Source organism: Ornithodoros turicata, chromosome 6, assembly GCF_037126465.1.
Source record: "Ornithodoros turicata isolate Travis chromosome 6, ASM3712646v1, whole genome shotgun sequence".
Classification (NCBI taxonomy): domain Eukaryota; kingdom Metazoa; phylum Arthropoda; class Arachnida; order Ixodida; family Argasidae; genus Ornithodoros; species Ornithodoros turicata.
In genome coordinates, this window is record NC_088206.1 from 15,064,960 (window position 1) to 15,082,562 (window position 17,603).

General features: G+C 45.1%; 2 protein-coding genes and 1 non-coding gene across 10 annotated transcripts; 2 read left to right on the plus strand and 1 right to left on the minus strand.

The window, feature by feature from the left end:
* The first annotated feature begins 716 nt into the window (after positions 1-716).
* On the plus strand, positions 717-3,949 carry LOC135399237 (membrane protein BRI3-like). 8 transcript variants are annotated; one of them, XM_064631042.1, is made up of 4 exons: positions 717-892; positions 1,296-1,415; positions 1,733-1,899; positions 3,450-3,949. In XM_064631042.1, the coding sequence occupies exons 2-4, from the start codon at positions 1,361-1,363 to the stop codon at positions 3,576-3,578; spliced, it is 351 nt and encodes a 116-aa protein (XP_064487112.1). In that variant the 5' UTR covers positions 717-892; positions 1,296-1,360; the 3' UTR covers positions 3,579-3,949. The 8 variants fall into 8 exon arrangements, with proteins under 8 accessions (XP_064487112.1, XP_064487114.1, XP_064487107.1 ...); XM_064631044.1 differs by having other exon boundaries at positions 717-884; XM_064631037.1 differs by having other exon boundaries at positions 718-937.
* Positions 3,950-5,596: 1,647 nt separating this feature from the next.
* Trnar-acg (transfer RNA arginine (anticodon ACG)) lies at positions 5,597-5,669 on the plus strand. Its single transcript has one exon. It is a non-coding gene; the product is annotated as a tRNA-Arg (tRNA).
* Positions 5,670-6,083: 414 nt separating this feature from the next.
* On the minus strand, positions 6,084-7,205 carry LOC135397648 (NAD-dependent protein deacylase Sirt4-like). Its single transcript, XM_064629259.1, has one exon. The coding sequence runs from the start codon at positions 7,177-7,179 to the stop codon at positions 6,187-6,189; it is 993 nt and encodes a 330-aa protein (XP_064485329.1). The 5' UTR covers positions 7,180-7,205; the 3' UTR covers positions 6,084-6,186.
* Between the last annotated feature and the right edge of the window lie 10,398 nt (positions 7,206-17,603).

Sequence of the window (17,603 nt, forward strand, 5' to 3'; positions counted from 1 at the left end):
CGTGTTTAAACTACAAGCAGAAGGAAAAGACATTGCATTGTCTGCATATCAGGATGTGGAAGACCCATGCATGGATCCATGCACTAAGGGGGGATCCAAATGTCCTTGCCACCATAGGCGCCGACTGCGGGGGGGCCTGAGCCCCCCCACGCTTCTCCCCAGAACTTTACCAGGGGAGGTCAGGCCCCCTCCGGGAAGTCTACCCAGCTGACACTCAAGATGAACTTTTTGAGAGATATCCTGAGAATCGTGCATTTCATGCGACTGATCATGAAAATCCTGTAAAAATTTGGCTCACAATGTCGCAACACAGAGTTCCCGACGCCCTGCCCAACCCCCCTGCATGAAGGGAGGGGGGGGGGGGGGTTGTGCCCCGGCCCCCTCCGGCAAATTGAAAACTGAACGCCTATGCTTGCCACCCTCCTCGATTTCTATTGTCACCGAGTGCTTCAATTAATCTTGTGAGCAGAACTGTCAAACAGCTTCTGATGAAGTCTGCCCATGACGCACGGTACCGGCAGAGGCAACTGTAAAACCGAAACCGGAAGACTAGCCCCATTCCCTCCTCCATGTACAAGAGACACTGTGAATCATGCGAGTTCAATTTATGAAATGTTTGCAAAAATGAAATGAAATTTTAAAAAAGCAGCTGCCGGGAACTGCTTGGATGACGTCACAACTTTCAAGTACGAAGAAATCCAACATGCCAACATGTTCGCCGATAGCTGTAGCTGTAGTCGTATTGTTTGCTCTTAAAATATAACGACAAAAAAAATCATTTTTAAATCGAAACTTTCCAAAATTTCGCGTTTGTTTTCGTGTCTGTAATCTCTTCATTGCCATGTGACTATCTTCAACAAGAGGAAACGGGCGGAAGTCGTCGGGTAAAGCAGTAAATATCCTTCTGCAAATACGCAAGTGGTTTCATTTTTGTGAGGTGTGTCATCGTGTATTGCGTACGATCGACTGCGAATTTTCTATCAGTTTTCTCAATCAGAAAACTGGTCAACCCTTTGCTGTTTGAGCGACTTGACAATCGTGTTGTACGTACGTACATAGAGGCTGCACCACTGCACGTCCGATAGCTGTTTCGCGGTATCTGTAAGATATACCTTGGTATCTTCGAGCGTTGAAAAAGTCAGTCCTCGTTTGTCGTAAAAGCAGTTTGGTGTTTCTACCGACGGTATCGTTGCTCTGATTCTTTGAACGTCGTTCCCGTATAGTCTGTGGCCTTTAATTGTAGCTTGTGTCGTGGTAAACTTTATTCACGCACTGCGTTCGTTTTTCTTTGGCAGTACTCGCTGGCCTTGTTCACGGACTACCTTACGTTCAACGCAGGCAGATCTTGAAACCTGTAAAAATGTGGAAGCCGAACGAGAAACCGCCGCCGTACGTGCCACCGATTGCACCTCCAGGTACGTTGTCACATAATTTCTGGTACGTTTCTGAGAAGTAACGCTACAGAAATTTTGGCAAACATAAGGCAACACGAAAGGTTTCGACAGCATATCAATATTGACAGAACGTTCTTCTAAGAGCACACTTAGTACTACACAGTGCAGCCCATGGTGTTATATTACATGCAACATTTTGCCAGACAAAAGCAATGTCATATATTTAGCTCCTTGTGCTCTTATCGTTGTTGTCACGAGGAATTGCATGTATTGCCGAACATTTTGGCGTGGCTGTATTACCTAAGCACTCGCTATATTATATTTGTTCTTGGACATAGCATACCCTAACGATCCATCGGCTGGGTATTATGGAGTACCACCTGTGGGACTTCCGCCATCCTACCAGTCGGTCACCAAGGCACCTTTGCCACAGGGTGCTCCTGTCACCTACCAGAGTCCTCCGCAGGTCGTCGTATACTTCTATGGGTCATGTCCTTCATGTGGGGTGCGTTCCTCATGTTGTACTCTTTCACATTAGTTCCAGAACCTGAGCGTAAATGAGCATGTCATACAGCAGTGGTGAGATGTTTCAGTCTGTCGCTCTCTGTGGGCAGACATAGGAAGTCCGGATAGGAGGCTTGCAGGGGTTGGGCCACTGCGCTGGTGTAACAGTGCCAACAGTGTAGTAGGGCTGAGAGATCAAAAACAGTGTATGGCACTTTTTTTCCTTTTCGTTTCGATATTATTTTCGTCTCATATATGCGGACATTGTCAGAAAATTCGTGTCTTTCTTGAGCAGCTTTCAAATGCGTGATAATGTACGCGTTATATACACAGTCACAGCCCGTCAAGACAAATTGTTCGACATGTGATTTGTTTCGCTGCAACACATGGTATGCATGCTACGTGCGATGGTTGTTGGGTGATTGACGACACTCCTGTCCTCCCTTGCACCATTGCCAGTGCTACATGCACCATCACATGCAACTTTTATCTGTGATCTATACAACGCCACCTCGCTGATATCTTGAATAGTTTTGAAATTACGAGCATTACAGATAACTTCCATTTTCGTGACATCGTAGCCTCGCCTGTCATGGCACCTCGTAAGTGTAGCACAAAGAAACACTTAGTATTACATCAAAAAGAGTAATATAACAGTTTAGTCTGTTATAAGCAGTGATGGCCAGTAGTTACTAAACTACCTGATTGTAGTTAAAAAGTAGTTATCAACTACTTGCAGAAATGTAGTGGCAACTAGTAGTCAAACTACTACTTTAAGTAGTTAACTACAGTAGTTAGGTTACTGAAGGCACCAACTACTTCCGATTGTGCCGCAAGCTTTATGGCACGATTGCGCTTCCGACTTTTACCTTCAGCTACTTGTTTGATGAGAACGGAGGTGCAGAGCAATTGTGTCGTGCATGTGTACTAACTCTTCACTTTTAATGCTTGTCTAGTGAAGCCTCATTTGCTGTGAAATAATTCTGCAACTTAGTTTATCGCGTAGGCACGGAAAGAATCTCGCCACAAGCTTTGTATTTGACGATCGTAGCAATGGCTTGAGCCCAAGTTTATTATTGCTTGTGATTCATATTTAGGTGTCCAAGAACACTACAAGGGATTGTTTTCGTGCACAACATTAAGTAGTTATAGATGTAGTTAAACTACATTGCAGCAGTTAAAAAAGTAGTTTTAAACCCCAGAAAACTAGTTGAACTACTAGTTAAGCTACTCAATCACAAAGTAGTTAGTAGTTATAGTTAAACTACTGTAGAAGTAGTTAGTGGCCATCACTGGTTATAAACCACAAGAAAACATGGTCATAATGTATCTATTGTTGCTGTCTGTACACAAATGGGTACTGGACTGCCAATAGTGACTTTAATGTAATGAATGAGCGTACAGGTTGATTGTTTAACCAAATGGTGGCTCCTCGAAATCGAAAATTGTGGAGTAGCATCATCTTTATAATTTGGGCAAAACTCTTATATGAATGACCTGGGGCATGCTTGATCATTGTTGTTTTTCTTTTCGTTTGTGTTACAATTCAAGGTTGGAATCTTGGAAGACGAATACACCTACCTCGGTGTCTTCCTGGCTGTTTGTTGCTTCCCCCTAGGACTTCTCTGCTGCCATGCACTGCGGGTCCAGCGGTGTACATCCTGCGGCGCCATTCATTGATAATTTACCTCGGCACGTTTTTTAGCACTTTAAAATATGTCAGCCAGAGAAGAGGAAAGGTGCAGGCACATCATGCACCACAATCAGTGCCTTAAGGGATGGCATGTTGCGTTGGAATTTCACTGCTACGGTGTGAGTCTTGCGTTAGCACAAGGCAATCTGTTACCACCAAATATGGATGTTTGTTATAAACTATTTTCGGAAGAGATTCTTACATTCATATTTTTATGTACAGAGGCGTTTTTTACATTTCGGAAAGTGTTCTGCTGTGATACATATATCTTGCTGACTTCCAATCATTAGAGGGATTTGTGGAGATTGCTCACGAGGGTGCAACGGGTGACAATAAAGATTTGTGTTATACGGGTCAATCAACCTGAGTGCAATCAGCATTTTTAAGTTTATACACAGTTTGAGTTTGAACAGCTCTATGAGAACAAAGGTAGCAACGAGCAGGCTTCCATATGAAGGGCTCCTAGGCCAGATTGTGCTGTGTGAAAGTTGAACTTTTTTTTTTTTTCCACATTGACATGTGTATTCAACTCATACGTTTTCCCCCGTAAATGAACTATACACTGTACTATTCATCGTTGAAAACCGAGCGTACAGAACTAGATGACACAGCACGACCTGGAATTAACGCCGGACATGTTAGGGTTGGGAAACGTAAAGGGTGAGGGGGGTGGGATAAGTTGCCAGCGACAGAACTGACCCAAGTGGCCAGTGAGCTGTGCATAAGTGAGCTGAAATGATGCTCAAACTGGGGGGTGAACTTGAGTGCCACTCGCACACTGTGAACTGAGCATGAGCGACTCGCATTCATCCATGAGCACAGAGTGAGTGAATGTGAACAAATGAGTGAATGAGCATGAATGACAGTGATTCAGGGTGGAATTCGTTCATGAGTGAACACCACTTTGAAGCTCAAAGAGATAACTGGGCTCAGCGAAGGGATTCACTGCCAACAGTGGAACACCAGGTGTTGGTGGTCTCACATCAGCTCAACTCTCCTCACATCAGCTTTATGCCGTTGACAAGCTTGGCATCAGTGAAATGAGATGGCATCGAGTCTGAGGGTTTGAGCAGGTGGCAAGTGCGTCCGCACGTAGGAGCATGAGGCAACCCTATTTAGATGGATGTTTGGACAGTCAAGACAATTTCCTGATGCTGTAAAGGACAGCATTCAGTAATTGAGCCATGAGCGGCATTTACAGCTTGGCATCAACGCACGCTTACTTGCTACAGTAGCTGTTGGTATACCACTGGCTGCCTTTTTTTATTTCTTTTTTTTTCTTCTTTTTTTTTAGAGAGGGTGTGGCACTCCCGTTTGGAAAGCATGTGGTGGTGGTGGTTAAGGAGGGCAGTGCTGGCATGGCTTGTTTCGATGTTGAGTGTGCACAGGCCAGTGGTACAGAGGTGCCGTATACCCATTTTGATGTTAACACCACCACCGCGAAAAGTTTCACTGTTTTCTTACTTTCTCTTAACCATTCACCACGGGTGATTGAACAAATCCTTTGTCGGGGATTAAAAGTGTGGCAAGTGTGCAGGTGGCAAAATTGAAAGAGACACATCATTAGCTTCTTGAAGTTCCAATTCACCTGCCACTGGAGAGTGTTCCCGATGGGCGAATGCGGGAACGGTAAATTTTTAAGCGAGATTTTAAGCGGCCAAATTTACTTGCGGCTCTCAGAGGGGGAGGGGCTGCCTCGGCAGTCTGAAAACACGGGGCAGGAGATCCAGTGAATTTCTCATCCTACCCATGGAGAAGTTGCGTGGTTGAGAATATGGATCTGTGATTCGCGAAGGGCGAAAGCTCTGCGCTTCGAGCTAGCGCTGTTCCGACCACCGTGCCCACGGTGCTACCTGCCCGGTGCACGGTCCTGCCCACGACCTACTAGATTATATAATCTAGTAGGTCGTGTTCTGGCTATGGCGGGCTAGTTCTGGCCACAAGATAGAAAGAAAACAAAATGGAAAAAGCTACAAAACTCCTATTTGATGCACTTTAACGTCGTGGGCTTGTGGCGCAACGGATAACGCGTCTGACTACGGATCAGAAGATTCCAGGTTCGAATCCTGGCAAGCTCGCAGTATTTTTTCATTTTGATTTTTTGTTACAACTTCATATTTCTCGGTGTCAAAATCGTTGTCTCTGCCTTTCGGACGAAGTTGTTGAACACACTGTTTCATCCGGACATCCCCCCGCGAAGTATTGGCGACACCCCGTAACATTTTTACCTGTGCACTCCCTACCAGGGGCGAATCTAGGTTTTTTCCGAGTGTGTGTGTGTGTGTGTGTGGGGGGGGGGTCCGCTATAGGACAAGTGCCAAATGCATGCTGGGATTGGTCCATTTAACCCTATGTTTAAGTCTGGAATTGAGGGGGGGTCCGGACCCCCCCCCCCCCCCTCCTAGATCCGCGCCTGCTCCCTACAAGGGGGTGCCATTTCCCAATTTTTGCCCCCCCCCTCCCCGCGTGCTTGGTATTCTCGATAAACAGAATGCAGAAAGTTCAATGTTTATTCACCCGAAGTCTTGCAGTTTGCAATAAATTATGTCATTCAAAGACTTCAACAAAGACAATGAATGAGCAACTTCTATATCATCATAATATTACGTCGGGCAATATTTCTCCACAGCGAGCCGATATATTGGTCACACCCGGCAATCTGTCCGCTCGCGTTGGTCCGATATTGACTATCATCGTGGGCTTCGCTATTTCAACCGCTTTCAGGGGAAACCGATACGCCGAATACACTTCGAGAGAACTGCCTAAAATTAGTAACCCGTCACTCTCGTCCAACTTGTCGTAAACGTAACGGACTCGTTCTAGAGGGACATTATCGCCGAAGAACACAACGTCCGGCTTCAAAATTCCTCCACATTGACAGTCCGGATAGCTAAAGTTATCAACCAGCTTTCCATCCAAGTGCACATCACCATCTGGTCGAATTTCTGCGACCTCTAGATCAAGATATGGGTTCATTTTGTGCAAAATTTTCTGGAATTCGTGTCTGGACATCGTTACACTGCAAGACAAACACTTGACGACAAAGCTTGTGCCATGCAGTTCCGTGAGGAGCTTGGATCCTGCTTTACGGTGGAGTCCGTCAACGTTCTGCGTCACCAGAAGGCTTATTCGTCCGTTTTTCTCCCATTCGGCTAGGGTCCGATGGGTGATGTTGGGCTCAGCAGCACTAAACCGTGGCCATCCGACAAAGTTTCTTGCCCAATACCGTTGTCGCGCTTTGGCGCTCGTTGTGAAAGTTTTGTACGAAACCGGTCGGTACGTGTTGCGAGAGTACAGTCCCACACCTTCAGACCTGTAATCCGGTATGTTACTCTCCGTAGAAATGCCAGCTCCTGTTAGGACGAGGAGGTTTTTCTTACGGGAGACGAAGTCTTGGAGCTTCTCGATGTCTTCTTTCGAGCACGGTTTGTGTTTCGGCACATACTGGAAGAGACGAACTTGGAGATGACTTCGAAGTATATTGGGTTGAGTAACACACGAAACTGTGAGCAATGACATGGGTTTTGGCAGTAAAATCGTCAAGGTTATTCGTGAGCGAATTCTCGCAGATGACTGCCGAAAATTCATTTGTCAGCTGATGTCTAGACTCGGCTTCGGATTTGGATTCACAACGTTGCCGGACTACCCGACCGTAAACGCGCGAAAAAAGCGCTTTTCGCGCTGTTCACGGGATCTGGAAGGGGACCCACACAAAACTGGGCAGTTATTTGCATGCAGGAGCTCCCAGATACAGCGAATTTTAGCAAACTGTGTCGCCTGGACTTACTGCGAGGGCCATGTAGGTGCATGGCAGGGATATTCCCAGGATTTTCGTCTAGGGGGCTTTCCCATAGAGGGGGAGGTAACACCCATATTTGCAGCTTTCCGGCTTTTTTGGCCTTTCTGGCAGGCAATTTGGGGGGGGGGGGGGGGGTGCAAGATCCCCGGAACATGGCATTCTTTTTCGTTTTCAATTTCAAGTCCTCTTGTCAGTCTATCCGCCATTTGAGCGCTTTTGTTTCTTCTTCTTTCTTTTTTTTTTTTTTTTTTACCGTTCATCTATGGCGTGCTAGATTACCATATTTGAACGTGCGCTGAGATATCGACGTCCTTCGGAACGACTGGCACCCTCTGTTCGCATCCGCAGCCTCGCGGCCAGTAAGGGGACGTGTTACTAACTGGACCAGGGAGGCCAGTGCACTGTAGACAGGGCCGTGCTCCAGTCTAGATAGTGCTCGTTGAATACCGAGTGAAACTGTTTAAGTTCATTCACCAAAGTCGTCCTCATTTGTTTTGGAAGAACAGGGAAAGCCAAGCACCTGTACATGCGGCTTTATTGTGCAGCGAAAACCCTAAAAGAGTATCTTAGAGGTGGTTCTGGAGCCTCTTCGTCCCGTGATGTGACTTCGGTGTGTCCTCCTTCCTTTTCCTTAGTTCCTAGTTAGGAACTAACGATAATGTACAGAAGGACGTGATGGACCAACCACCTGAAGGCAGATCCACGTGAAGACTTCCAGGACTATGCTATCGGGAGTACGAGCAACGTCTCCGGCTTCGTGTAGCTTCCGTATAGCTTTCTGAACGGAAAGGATAATACCGATAGTCCAGTGCAGCACTCGTGCTGCAGGGTCAGGGTTGAGGTCATGTGAAAATAACGCCAATAGTAAACCGAGCAGGGACTGCCACATATCGTCACACTGACGTTGCGCATGCGCATGCTTCAGTTTGCGCGTGAGTTTCAATCCGCGTAGGTCCCCGTGATTTACGATGTCGATAATTAATTATACCGCTCACATCGGGGAAAAAAAAAAAGAAAAGAAAGTGAAGCAGAGATAAGGAAATGCACCGCCCTCTGTAAAAACCTACGAATTGATGCTTGTTCCTTCGACGTCATACAATCCGCTCATACCTATAGCGAAATAAATGATTACAGCCTCACAACACTGTCCTCTGCTTGCGTATGATTATTCCACTGATCTCTATGTATAAAGGCTGGATCGCGTATGGGAGAGGGGCTCGTGGGAGAGAGGCACGCATTCGGGCCGCCATGTTGGTGGGCCCTAAAACGCTGCGTGTGCCCATTGGAAACAATGGGAGGCAACAGAGATTGTGAGTATTTATTGCGCTACAGGTGTTGATCATTGTTTGTCGTCACGCGATTTTGTAAGGTGCCAGTATACTGATGTATCCTAACAGTGTTTCGCAGGTGCCCTGCATTTCGATTCTTGATAACGTTATGTTTTGCATTCCGAAACTAGACCGTCACTGCAGTGCAGCGCTGGGAATTGTACTACAGCGCGTTTCCCAGCCAATATTTCAATAAGAAACGATGTGAGGTTAACAACAACCATGTATATAATATCCCGTGCTGCGTTCTGGACAAAAATTGTTCCACAAAGAACGGTCCCAGAAGGGATACCCGCATGGTAGAAAGAAATCGCTCCGTAGAATCACAGCCGTTGTTTCAAACAGGCGTATGCGTTTAATTTGATTGATATCAAGCAAGAAAGGGTCTTTTAGTGAACGACAGTGGTGTCTTCGATGTAATGCCTCGCAAATATGAACACACCGAAGCATCCCAAACAATTACTGCACGCAATTAGATTACGCTTAGGCCAGTTAATCTAGGTGTTGATGTAAACTTAATAAAGTTATTTAGTAAGTGGTAACACCTCCTTGAGACACAAGACTTATCTCCTTTTGAAGTACAGCACTTCTTTTTTCTTCTTCCTTCATTTGCTCTGATTATTTGCAGGTGAAATTGAATGTCCTTCTCGCGTACTCACATGCTTTTGGTGAATAGAACTGCAGCGTGAACAAAGCTGCGTAAGGATGGGGGCCTGCCATCCACTGCTGACTTTGTCATGCTAGTTATGTGGAGCACGTTGCAAAAAATGCAGCTGCACATCTGAAACTCCAATCATTATCATCGTCATCTAAAAGGGAATGTGGTAGCACTGCTGTGAAACCAGGCACGATTTCTGAAAACCCTCTATGGCACTTTCCGCAGTTTGCACACTTTTCTTCAGCGTCTGTCTCTCTCATAGGAGTCACTTTGCATTAACAGTGACTCCCATCTTACATTTTCATGTGCGAGGGCTCTCTTGCACTACACATGTACGGTTTCCCAACTGCAACATGACGATTTGGAGCTTGAAACTGGAGCCCTGGTGTTCCCTGTGTATGAAATGATACCAACTGAATCTTGTCAAACGTGATGTTTAGTGGAAGATGGCTTTCTTGGTTGTGCATTCTGAGTGACAAAGATTAACACGATATGCTTTTGTAAAGATAAGTGATGTTATGCTCTATGAATAAAGAAAATATACATTTTTCAAGTTCAACATTTATTCTGGCATATACACATTTCAAGATACAATGAATGCGCAGGGAAGTGACAAAACAATACATTTATTGTTTTGTGACCTCCCTGCAATGACAATATATATCACAGAAATGACAACGTACAGGTACACTATGTAAATTTGTTGCACCCAATTTTCATACATGCTGAATTTTAAATTTTTGTTTTGCTGCCTATGTGTTCAGTGTATTACAAATTGCGTAATGCAAACAACACTTTGTTAATTTCAAGCTTTTTGCTCCCATCCAAGATATTCCTGTCCTGAAGGAACCGCCCCTTCGACACCATAAATATTCAGTAGGTTTCACTCTGGCAGGCCCTGCCACTGCAAATTTCCTGAATTGAAACCCTTCAAACTGTGTCATAACCTTAAATACGTCAATATTTTTGCAAGTAGTTTACATGCTGGAGGACACTCCTCCTGCAGCTAAGGCAACTACAGAGAGTTCCAAGAGGCCGAAGGTAAACCTACAGCTGCATGAGTTTGATCAACAGTAGTGCATTCTCAAGAAATAATTTTCTTCTTATAGCATATATGTGCATGCCTAGTAACTGAAACAATGACCACAGTTCCGCAACGAGTTTTAATTCCTGAGGGTGTACACTGTAGAGGTGGGTTAGATCTACAACAGTTAATACAAGGTATTATATACTATGAATCAGTGATGGCCACTAAGTACTTCTACTATAACTACTAACTACTTTGCAATGGAGTAGTTTAACTAGTAGTTCAACTACTTTTCAGGCAGGGTAGTTAAAACTACTTCTTTAACTACTGCAGTGTAGTTTAACTACATCTATAACTACTTAATGTTGTCCATCAACACCAATCCCATTCAATAGCGTTCTAAGACCCCTAAATATAAATCACAAGCAGTGATATAGAAGTGAAGATTTAGTACACAAGCACGGCACAATTGCTCTGCACCTCCGTTCTCATCAAACAAGTAGCTCAAGGTAAAAATCGGAAGCACAGCCATGCCGTAAAGCTTGCGGCAAAATCGGAAGTAGTTGGCGCCTGCAGTAACCTAACTACTGTAGCCAACTACTCGAAATAGTAGTTTAACTAGTAGTTGCACACTACATTTCTGCAAGTAGTTGATAACTACTTTTTAACTACAATCAGGTAGTTTAAGTGGTTAACTACTGGCCATCACTGCTATGAATACCTTTAAAAATCTCATGTGACACATATGCTTTTACTTTTTGGAGGTGCTGCAGTGATCGAAGTTTGTGGGCACTGCTCAGGTTTTGCACCCATTTCTTGCGTATGTCGAGGCAGCTGTGAAGGAGAGAACATTTGTTAGGTTGCAACTAGTTAAAAATAAATATGTTTAGTAAAAGCATCGCATAAATGTTTAACACATCAGTTTAAAACAGGGTTTACAATCTTGATATCTTAAAAATTTCAACGTTTAAACGCTGTTGTAAAAGAAATTATAGCTTCATCACTAAGACACAATGCTGGGTGAAGGGGTCTAAGGTGTATATAAAGCTCTTTGAAGTGATGTGTTCCATGATGTGAACATGTAAAGAGAATGTACAAAATTGAGAGAGGCTCACCACAGTGCGTGCACTGGGGTGGTTCCTCCTCGTACAGTAGGAACCCGTGAATGAGGAACATGATACTTATCTGTAAGCTCGATCGCATCAGACGATGACACAGGTGATGCTCGATGACACAGACGATCCTCTGGGTAGCCCCCGTGAGGAAACCTGTATTGAGGGACCACACTGCTGCAAATAACACGACAAGATACAAATTATTATTATCGCAACAAGCTGACAACATAGCGCAGATACAAAGGCGGTATCCAAGTCACACCACACCACCGTTACGTAGGATTCTTTGTCACAAATCAAACCAAGGCACAAAATAATACCAATACAAGAAAAAGGGTGACTATCTTGGTCTTATTATGACGTAATACTGAACTTATACGCGAAGGTGGTTCAAAGAAATGACTGTGCACTTGCTTCCGTAGAGAACACTTGGTACAGTGCTAGCAATGCATGCAGAAAAGCGCTCGAGTGCTCGCACATATTGATGACACCACTATCAGTGTAGTGTAACATGTTCTCTCCAGCATGTTATGCACTCAAACTGTATTTGCCGGCGGGTAAAATGCAAGTGGGTTCGATTGAACCTCGGAAGAGCGATCAAACACCTTGCACCCAGTGCTGGTTTTGGACAAAAAAACACTTCATAATTGTCAAATAAATGTACAGAATGGACGCCTATTTATTCCTTGATAAAGAATGACTCACCTGTAGAAATTTCGGCCCGGTATCATTGCCGGTACGGTTGGTACGACCGTAATTGCAAGAAGTTGCCATGATCGCTGCGGCGACTGTTTTGGGTACAGTAAGATGGCGGCCGGTTGCCGCACGATCGCGCTCCCTATCCGCGATCCAGCCTTTTACAATCGAGATCAGTGGATTATTCATTGTGTGACCAGGTAACTGTCACGCTGTGTGTTCAAGAAATTACGGGGCTTCTTGCTTCGAGAATGACGAACCAAGGTGAGTGAAATAAATAAAGTGGCGGGCATTTGGAGTGAACGTATCCCTACCACCTTTGGATAGAGATCCCAGCGTCGAAGGTCTGTGCAGAATGGGCGCCGCGCGCTTGTTGACACCACAGCGGAAGCATGTTCGCGTGTACGTCGCGTTCATGGGGCAAAAAGACACAAAACCCCTCCCGTTTTCGAGGGGGTTCATAGCCAGAAATTGTTAGATTACAAAACTTAGATACGTTGCTACCGAGCAGTGAGCTGAGCAGCTGTCAAAACAACGGGAAGATACCTGCTGTCCACCGGCAAAAGTCGCAAAGGAAGCCCCTTTCGGGTGACAGCGTGTGTTTTTCTTTTGTACTTTTGTTTCGAGGGAGCAATGGCTTGTGGGCTATCATGTGGAAGGTCTGCATGTGTACTCGAACAATAGAGAGTTTTAGTGTACCGTACGCTGTCCCTTACGTACGACGATAGCGTGCGTAACAGATAGCGTTGGTGGTTCTGCGCAACGCGCGAAGCTCTCTTTCTGTTATGGTGGTGCGTAGAACCATCAACGCTATCCCTTGCGTACGCAAAGGCGATAGCGTACGATGTAGCTCTCTCCTTGATACAGGTACGGTTTCAGTACGGCGAAAAGTGAATGTAATGAAGTGAGAGGAATGAAGTTTCACGAATCGAGCTCACAAAGGGTTTCCATATAGGGGATGGGCTCGAAAATATTCTGTGGTTTTGCTGTTTTCGGGACCCATTTTGTTTTGCTGTTTCTACGCATCGATGAGATACGCCAGCTACCGTGTAGATGATCGCATTCCACGAAGACGCTGGGAGGTGTTCGGACAGCGCTCTCTGGGTGTTCTTCCAGTTATCTCTACCGACGCTGCAACGCAAACGTCGGCATAGTTCCCCATCAAGTCTGCCCAAGACGCACGATCTCTCAGGGCAACATGCAGCCACATCGACAGGCAGATCGCTCTGCAAGAAAACGCCATCGACCAATCATGGAACACGTGTTCCCGTGGAGCGTATCAACCTCCGACTCACCGGGCTGCGCTCTGATTGGTTGAGGGCGATATAGAGGGCGCTTACGATTCTCTCAAACACCTATTGTCCCCATAAACCTTCCCGAGGTAACAAGTGGAAAAACCTTTACAGGATCAAGTTTGTGGTACATTGTGAGATGCTGCGCACACACATAAAACATAAAGATTATATGACGCGGTTGACATTTATCTCCAAAGAAGTCAACCTGCGACAAATGTCAGTGAAGTCGTCCCAGGACGCACGATCTCCAGAGTGCAGCCACACATGGCAGTCAGATCGCTCGGAAATAGCACGCCACTGCCACGACCACCTGCGACGAAAGATGTGATATATGATGATGGCTGGGGTTAGCAGATAAAAGCAACAACAATGCATCTTATTTCGTGCACTGTCTGTGGGTTGTTTCATCGCAGAGATAAAGACAATATTCCCACATCAGATTATGTTCACGGTAACGGTTGCGATGCGATACCACGATAAGACACTCACAGTGTTCCCTTCTTCATCTCGCTGTTCAGCTGAGATTTGACAGGGTCCTAAGGGGAACATTTTCATGGCTCCACGGAGACAGTGACAAGCGAAGTTATCTCTGTCTTGGTTTGTTCGCCAACGCTCCGTAATCGAATGTCGCTATCTGCAGAACACGAAATCGCTTGCGTCCTGTTATTTATTACATGAAGGTAACTATTTTCACAGAATCAATACGTTACAAGAGATAGCCGATCGTGGATCAGGATCAGGGTCGCCTTATCCCTTTTGAATCAGGGCAGAGCTCGTGTAAGAGCTTCACAGGCGTAGAGACAGGAAAAGTCTCTGAAAAAAAGAAGAAAGAAACACTACAATATCGTCAACTTTCTCTCGACGCTTTTTGCCAGGCTTCCAGGTAGCGCTTTGTCTGCTCTATGCTCTGTGTGCAGTAGTCGCTGCCAAAGCCCAATAGCGAGGACATTGGTTCCGGTTTCGGTCTTGTTTGTTCCAGTGTCGGACAAGAGAATAGTATGTGTTGGAGGTCCTCGTCTTCCCCGGTGTTGCAGATGGTGCATTCCGCGCTGTCAGTGTGGAACAAATCGCGTATTCGTCGTCTAGTTAATAGGGATCCAGTCCGGGCTTGAAAAAGGAGTCCGCTTCTGTGGTCGCCCCTGTAGAACGTTTCTGGTGCTCGCTGATCTTTGTTTTCACTGTAGAAGTCCATGCTCTTCTTTTTACTCGTTGCGGTTCGCCACCTTTCTTCTTCTATCTTGTTCATTTCTTTGGTGATTATCCTTGCCCACTCTGTTTCGCTTTTGGCTTTCTGTCTTGTCGTTCCCTTGCTGTACATCCGGTCTATTTCGTTGATTCTTTTGATCCATGAGGTTTTAGTGCGTATGTACCGGATGTGGCGGAACATTCGTCCTATGTAGCTATCGTCGGGACTGTGTATGAGCAGGCCAAGATACCTGAGTCTTGATCGCGCGTCCCGGAATGCGAACGTCGACGACGCCATTTCCCCTTCGATGGCTGGATTTGGAGTTGCAAAGTTTCCTCTCAGCAACCACTTCCCCATCTCTCGTGCATGCACCTGCCGCCAGAGGTCGCTATGGGTAGTGAGAGAATGAACAAAGATGTAACAGCTTCCGGCGCTCTATCTGAAATCTCTATACCGTGCTCGAAGACAGTAATTTTCTCTCTCATCCCTTTTTGGGACTGGCTCTTTCGAGCCCATTTTACCTCAAAGACTTTGAAAGGTTTTGAATGACTTTTTGTATGCAGTCGAACTAAACTAAACCATTGCTATACTCCTAAAATGCGATGTTATACAGAGTAGAATGCAAGCAAGCTAGTGTAGGTAACAGAAGAAAGTGACTTCGTGTTTTGTCTTGTGCCACTCCTCAAACTCAAGGGAATGTTACCTCATTCAACGATACTCTTAATATAGAGATTATCCACGTTTCTCTCCGAAAACAAAAATGGTGCTCAGGTCACATTTGGCACTGTGCGATATGGAAGAAGCGTTGCTCCCGTCCAAGTTGAGCTGCTGTTCAGCAGTGGAAGGGATGCTCAGGAATAAAGCGAGACAGACTTGCAGAGACTCGTTGTTCCAACACAACCAGTTCGCATTGCACTGGTAACGAATGTATTAAGTTTTTGAACTGTTCTTGTTTTGTCATTTTGGAAGGTAACTGCATAGCAGGGATGGGCAGTATTTAAATACATTGTGCGTAAAATAGTATTTAAAATATAAATATACGTATTTATATTTTGTATTTAAAGGCGGACTCGGAAAATGTATTTATAATTATATTTATATACCAATTTTTCAGTATTTATTTTTTTAAATACTTTATAAATACTCCTAAATACGCAAGATACTGACTCATATACCCTGCATTTGACCTTTCGGTAAGAAGGGCAAAGCAGAGTTTGGAGAGCCGCGCAATTACACCCTGTTTTCGAAAGAAAGCACATGCGATAAACCATTTTAGATGGCGAGTTTTCCACTGTTGTTGCGGATAACGGTCGGGACTACCCGACTACCTTGTTGTACGAAGCATCTTCGTCAAATTTAATACGAGACATTCTTCATCATCACCCGTGGAGAGGTGTTCTCCTTTGCGAACCTCATTCTACGGCCGAACAGAAGACGCCTCGAAGATGCAGTCTTCGAGAAACTTGTAATATTAAAATAAATAAATGCTGTTGTTCCTTGCTGATTTGTTGTTATGATCATTATTATATCTGTAATTCTGGATGACTCACAGGATTTATGGTAGTAGTTATGGTATTTAAATACTGTATTTATATTGTGTATTTAAATACTCATATTGAAAGTGTTTATGCAGAGTATTTAAATACTTATTTCAACAAAGTATTTTGTATTTATGCCCATCCCTGCTGTATAATAGGCTACTTTTAGCTGTAACTTATAACTATTTTATAAATTACTGCGTAACTGTACTTCTAACTTAGTTACTTTTTCAAGTAACTTTTCCGAAGGCTGCTTTGGACTCATGTGGGTCTACGAGTACCCCCATATTGTTGCTTCGGGAGTGGACACACACGTCATCACGTGGTTCCTTTCCCTTTCCCCTGCGCAGAGAGACACTTGTTGGCACATCGTAAACACCGAATGTAAAGGCTGCGCAAAGAAGTTGAGACTGAACACGACGTGAGAACAGACAAGACAAGCAAGAAGTACTTGCAGTGCAGAGCAGAACGTGAAATAGAATACAAATACTGTCCGGCAAAAAAAAAAAGAAATGTTTTCAGTTTAGTACAAGATACGTACAAGTCTGCCAGCAGGCAACTAATGGGTATGGAATGTGTGAAGGCCTCCTGATCGTTACGTAAAATCACAGCCTGCACTTTCACCGTAGCCTTACAAGTATGCGTTGGGAACTGTTACGTAGCAATCCGTATTACGAGGGGTGTTCAAGTCAAACCGGGACTGTTCATTTTACGCAAAAGCAAAATGAACTTACAGGCGAGAAATTAGTTTTCTTTTTCAACGTAATCTCCAGCTGCGCTAATACACTTGTCGCCAGCAGCGTAGAAATCCTTACCGGCGCGTAGCAGCCATGATCGGACCGCATTCTTGACCTCGTCGTCGCAGCTGAAGTGGCGGCCCCCAAGGAACGCCTTCAGTAGACCGAAAAGATGGAAATCGCTGGGTGCGAGGTCTGGACTGTAAGGGGGATGTGGCAGCAACTCCCAGACAAGTTCCTGTAAGGTGCGTGTCGTGAGATGTGCGGCATGCGGGCGTGCATTGTCCTGTAGGGGGAGGACTCCTTTGGTGATGAGGCCCGGCCGCTTTTTCTTCAGCGCCTTAGGCACATCCCTGAGAACCTGGCTCTAATATGCACTATTGATGCTGGCACCACTGGGCAGAAAATCAACATGAACAATGCCAGCCTTGTCCCAGAAAACCGTTGATGTTCTCAGGAACTCTGACACTGGGCTCTGAGCCGCCCCGGCCGGGATTGTCCTGCACTGATGTACGGCCGTCTTGGAAGCGTTCGCACCACTCAAACGCTTTGCTGCGGCTAAGGGTATCGTGGCCATACTGAGCCTGAAGTCTTTTGTGAATTTCAGATGACTTTACGCTTTCCTTCACGATA

Excerpts from the sequence above, each read along its gene's own strand:
- LOC135399237 (XM_064631042.1), top strand. The coding sequence starts at position 1,361 with ATGTGGAAGCCGAACGAGAAACCGCCGCCGTACGTGCCACCGATTGCA. Across the intron at positions 1,416-1,732 it reads GCCACCGATTGCACCTCCAG|CATACCCTAACGATCCATCG; the intron begins GTACGTTGTCAC and ends TCTTGGACATAG. Across the intron at positions 1,900-3,449 it reads GGTCATGTCCTTCATGTGGG|GTTGGAATCTTGGAAGACGA; the intron begins GTGCGTTCCTCA and ends TTACAATTCAAG.
- LOC135397648 (XM_064629259.1), bottom strand. The coding sequence starts at position 7,179 with ATGAATTTTCGGCAGTCATCTGCGAGAATTCGCTCACGAATAACCTTG.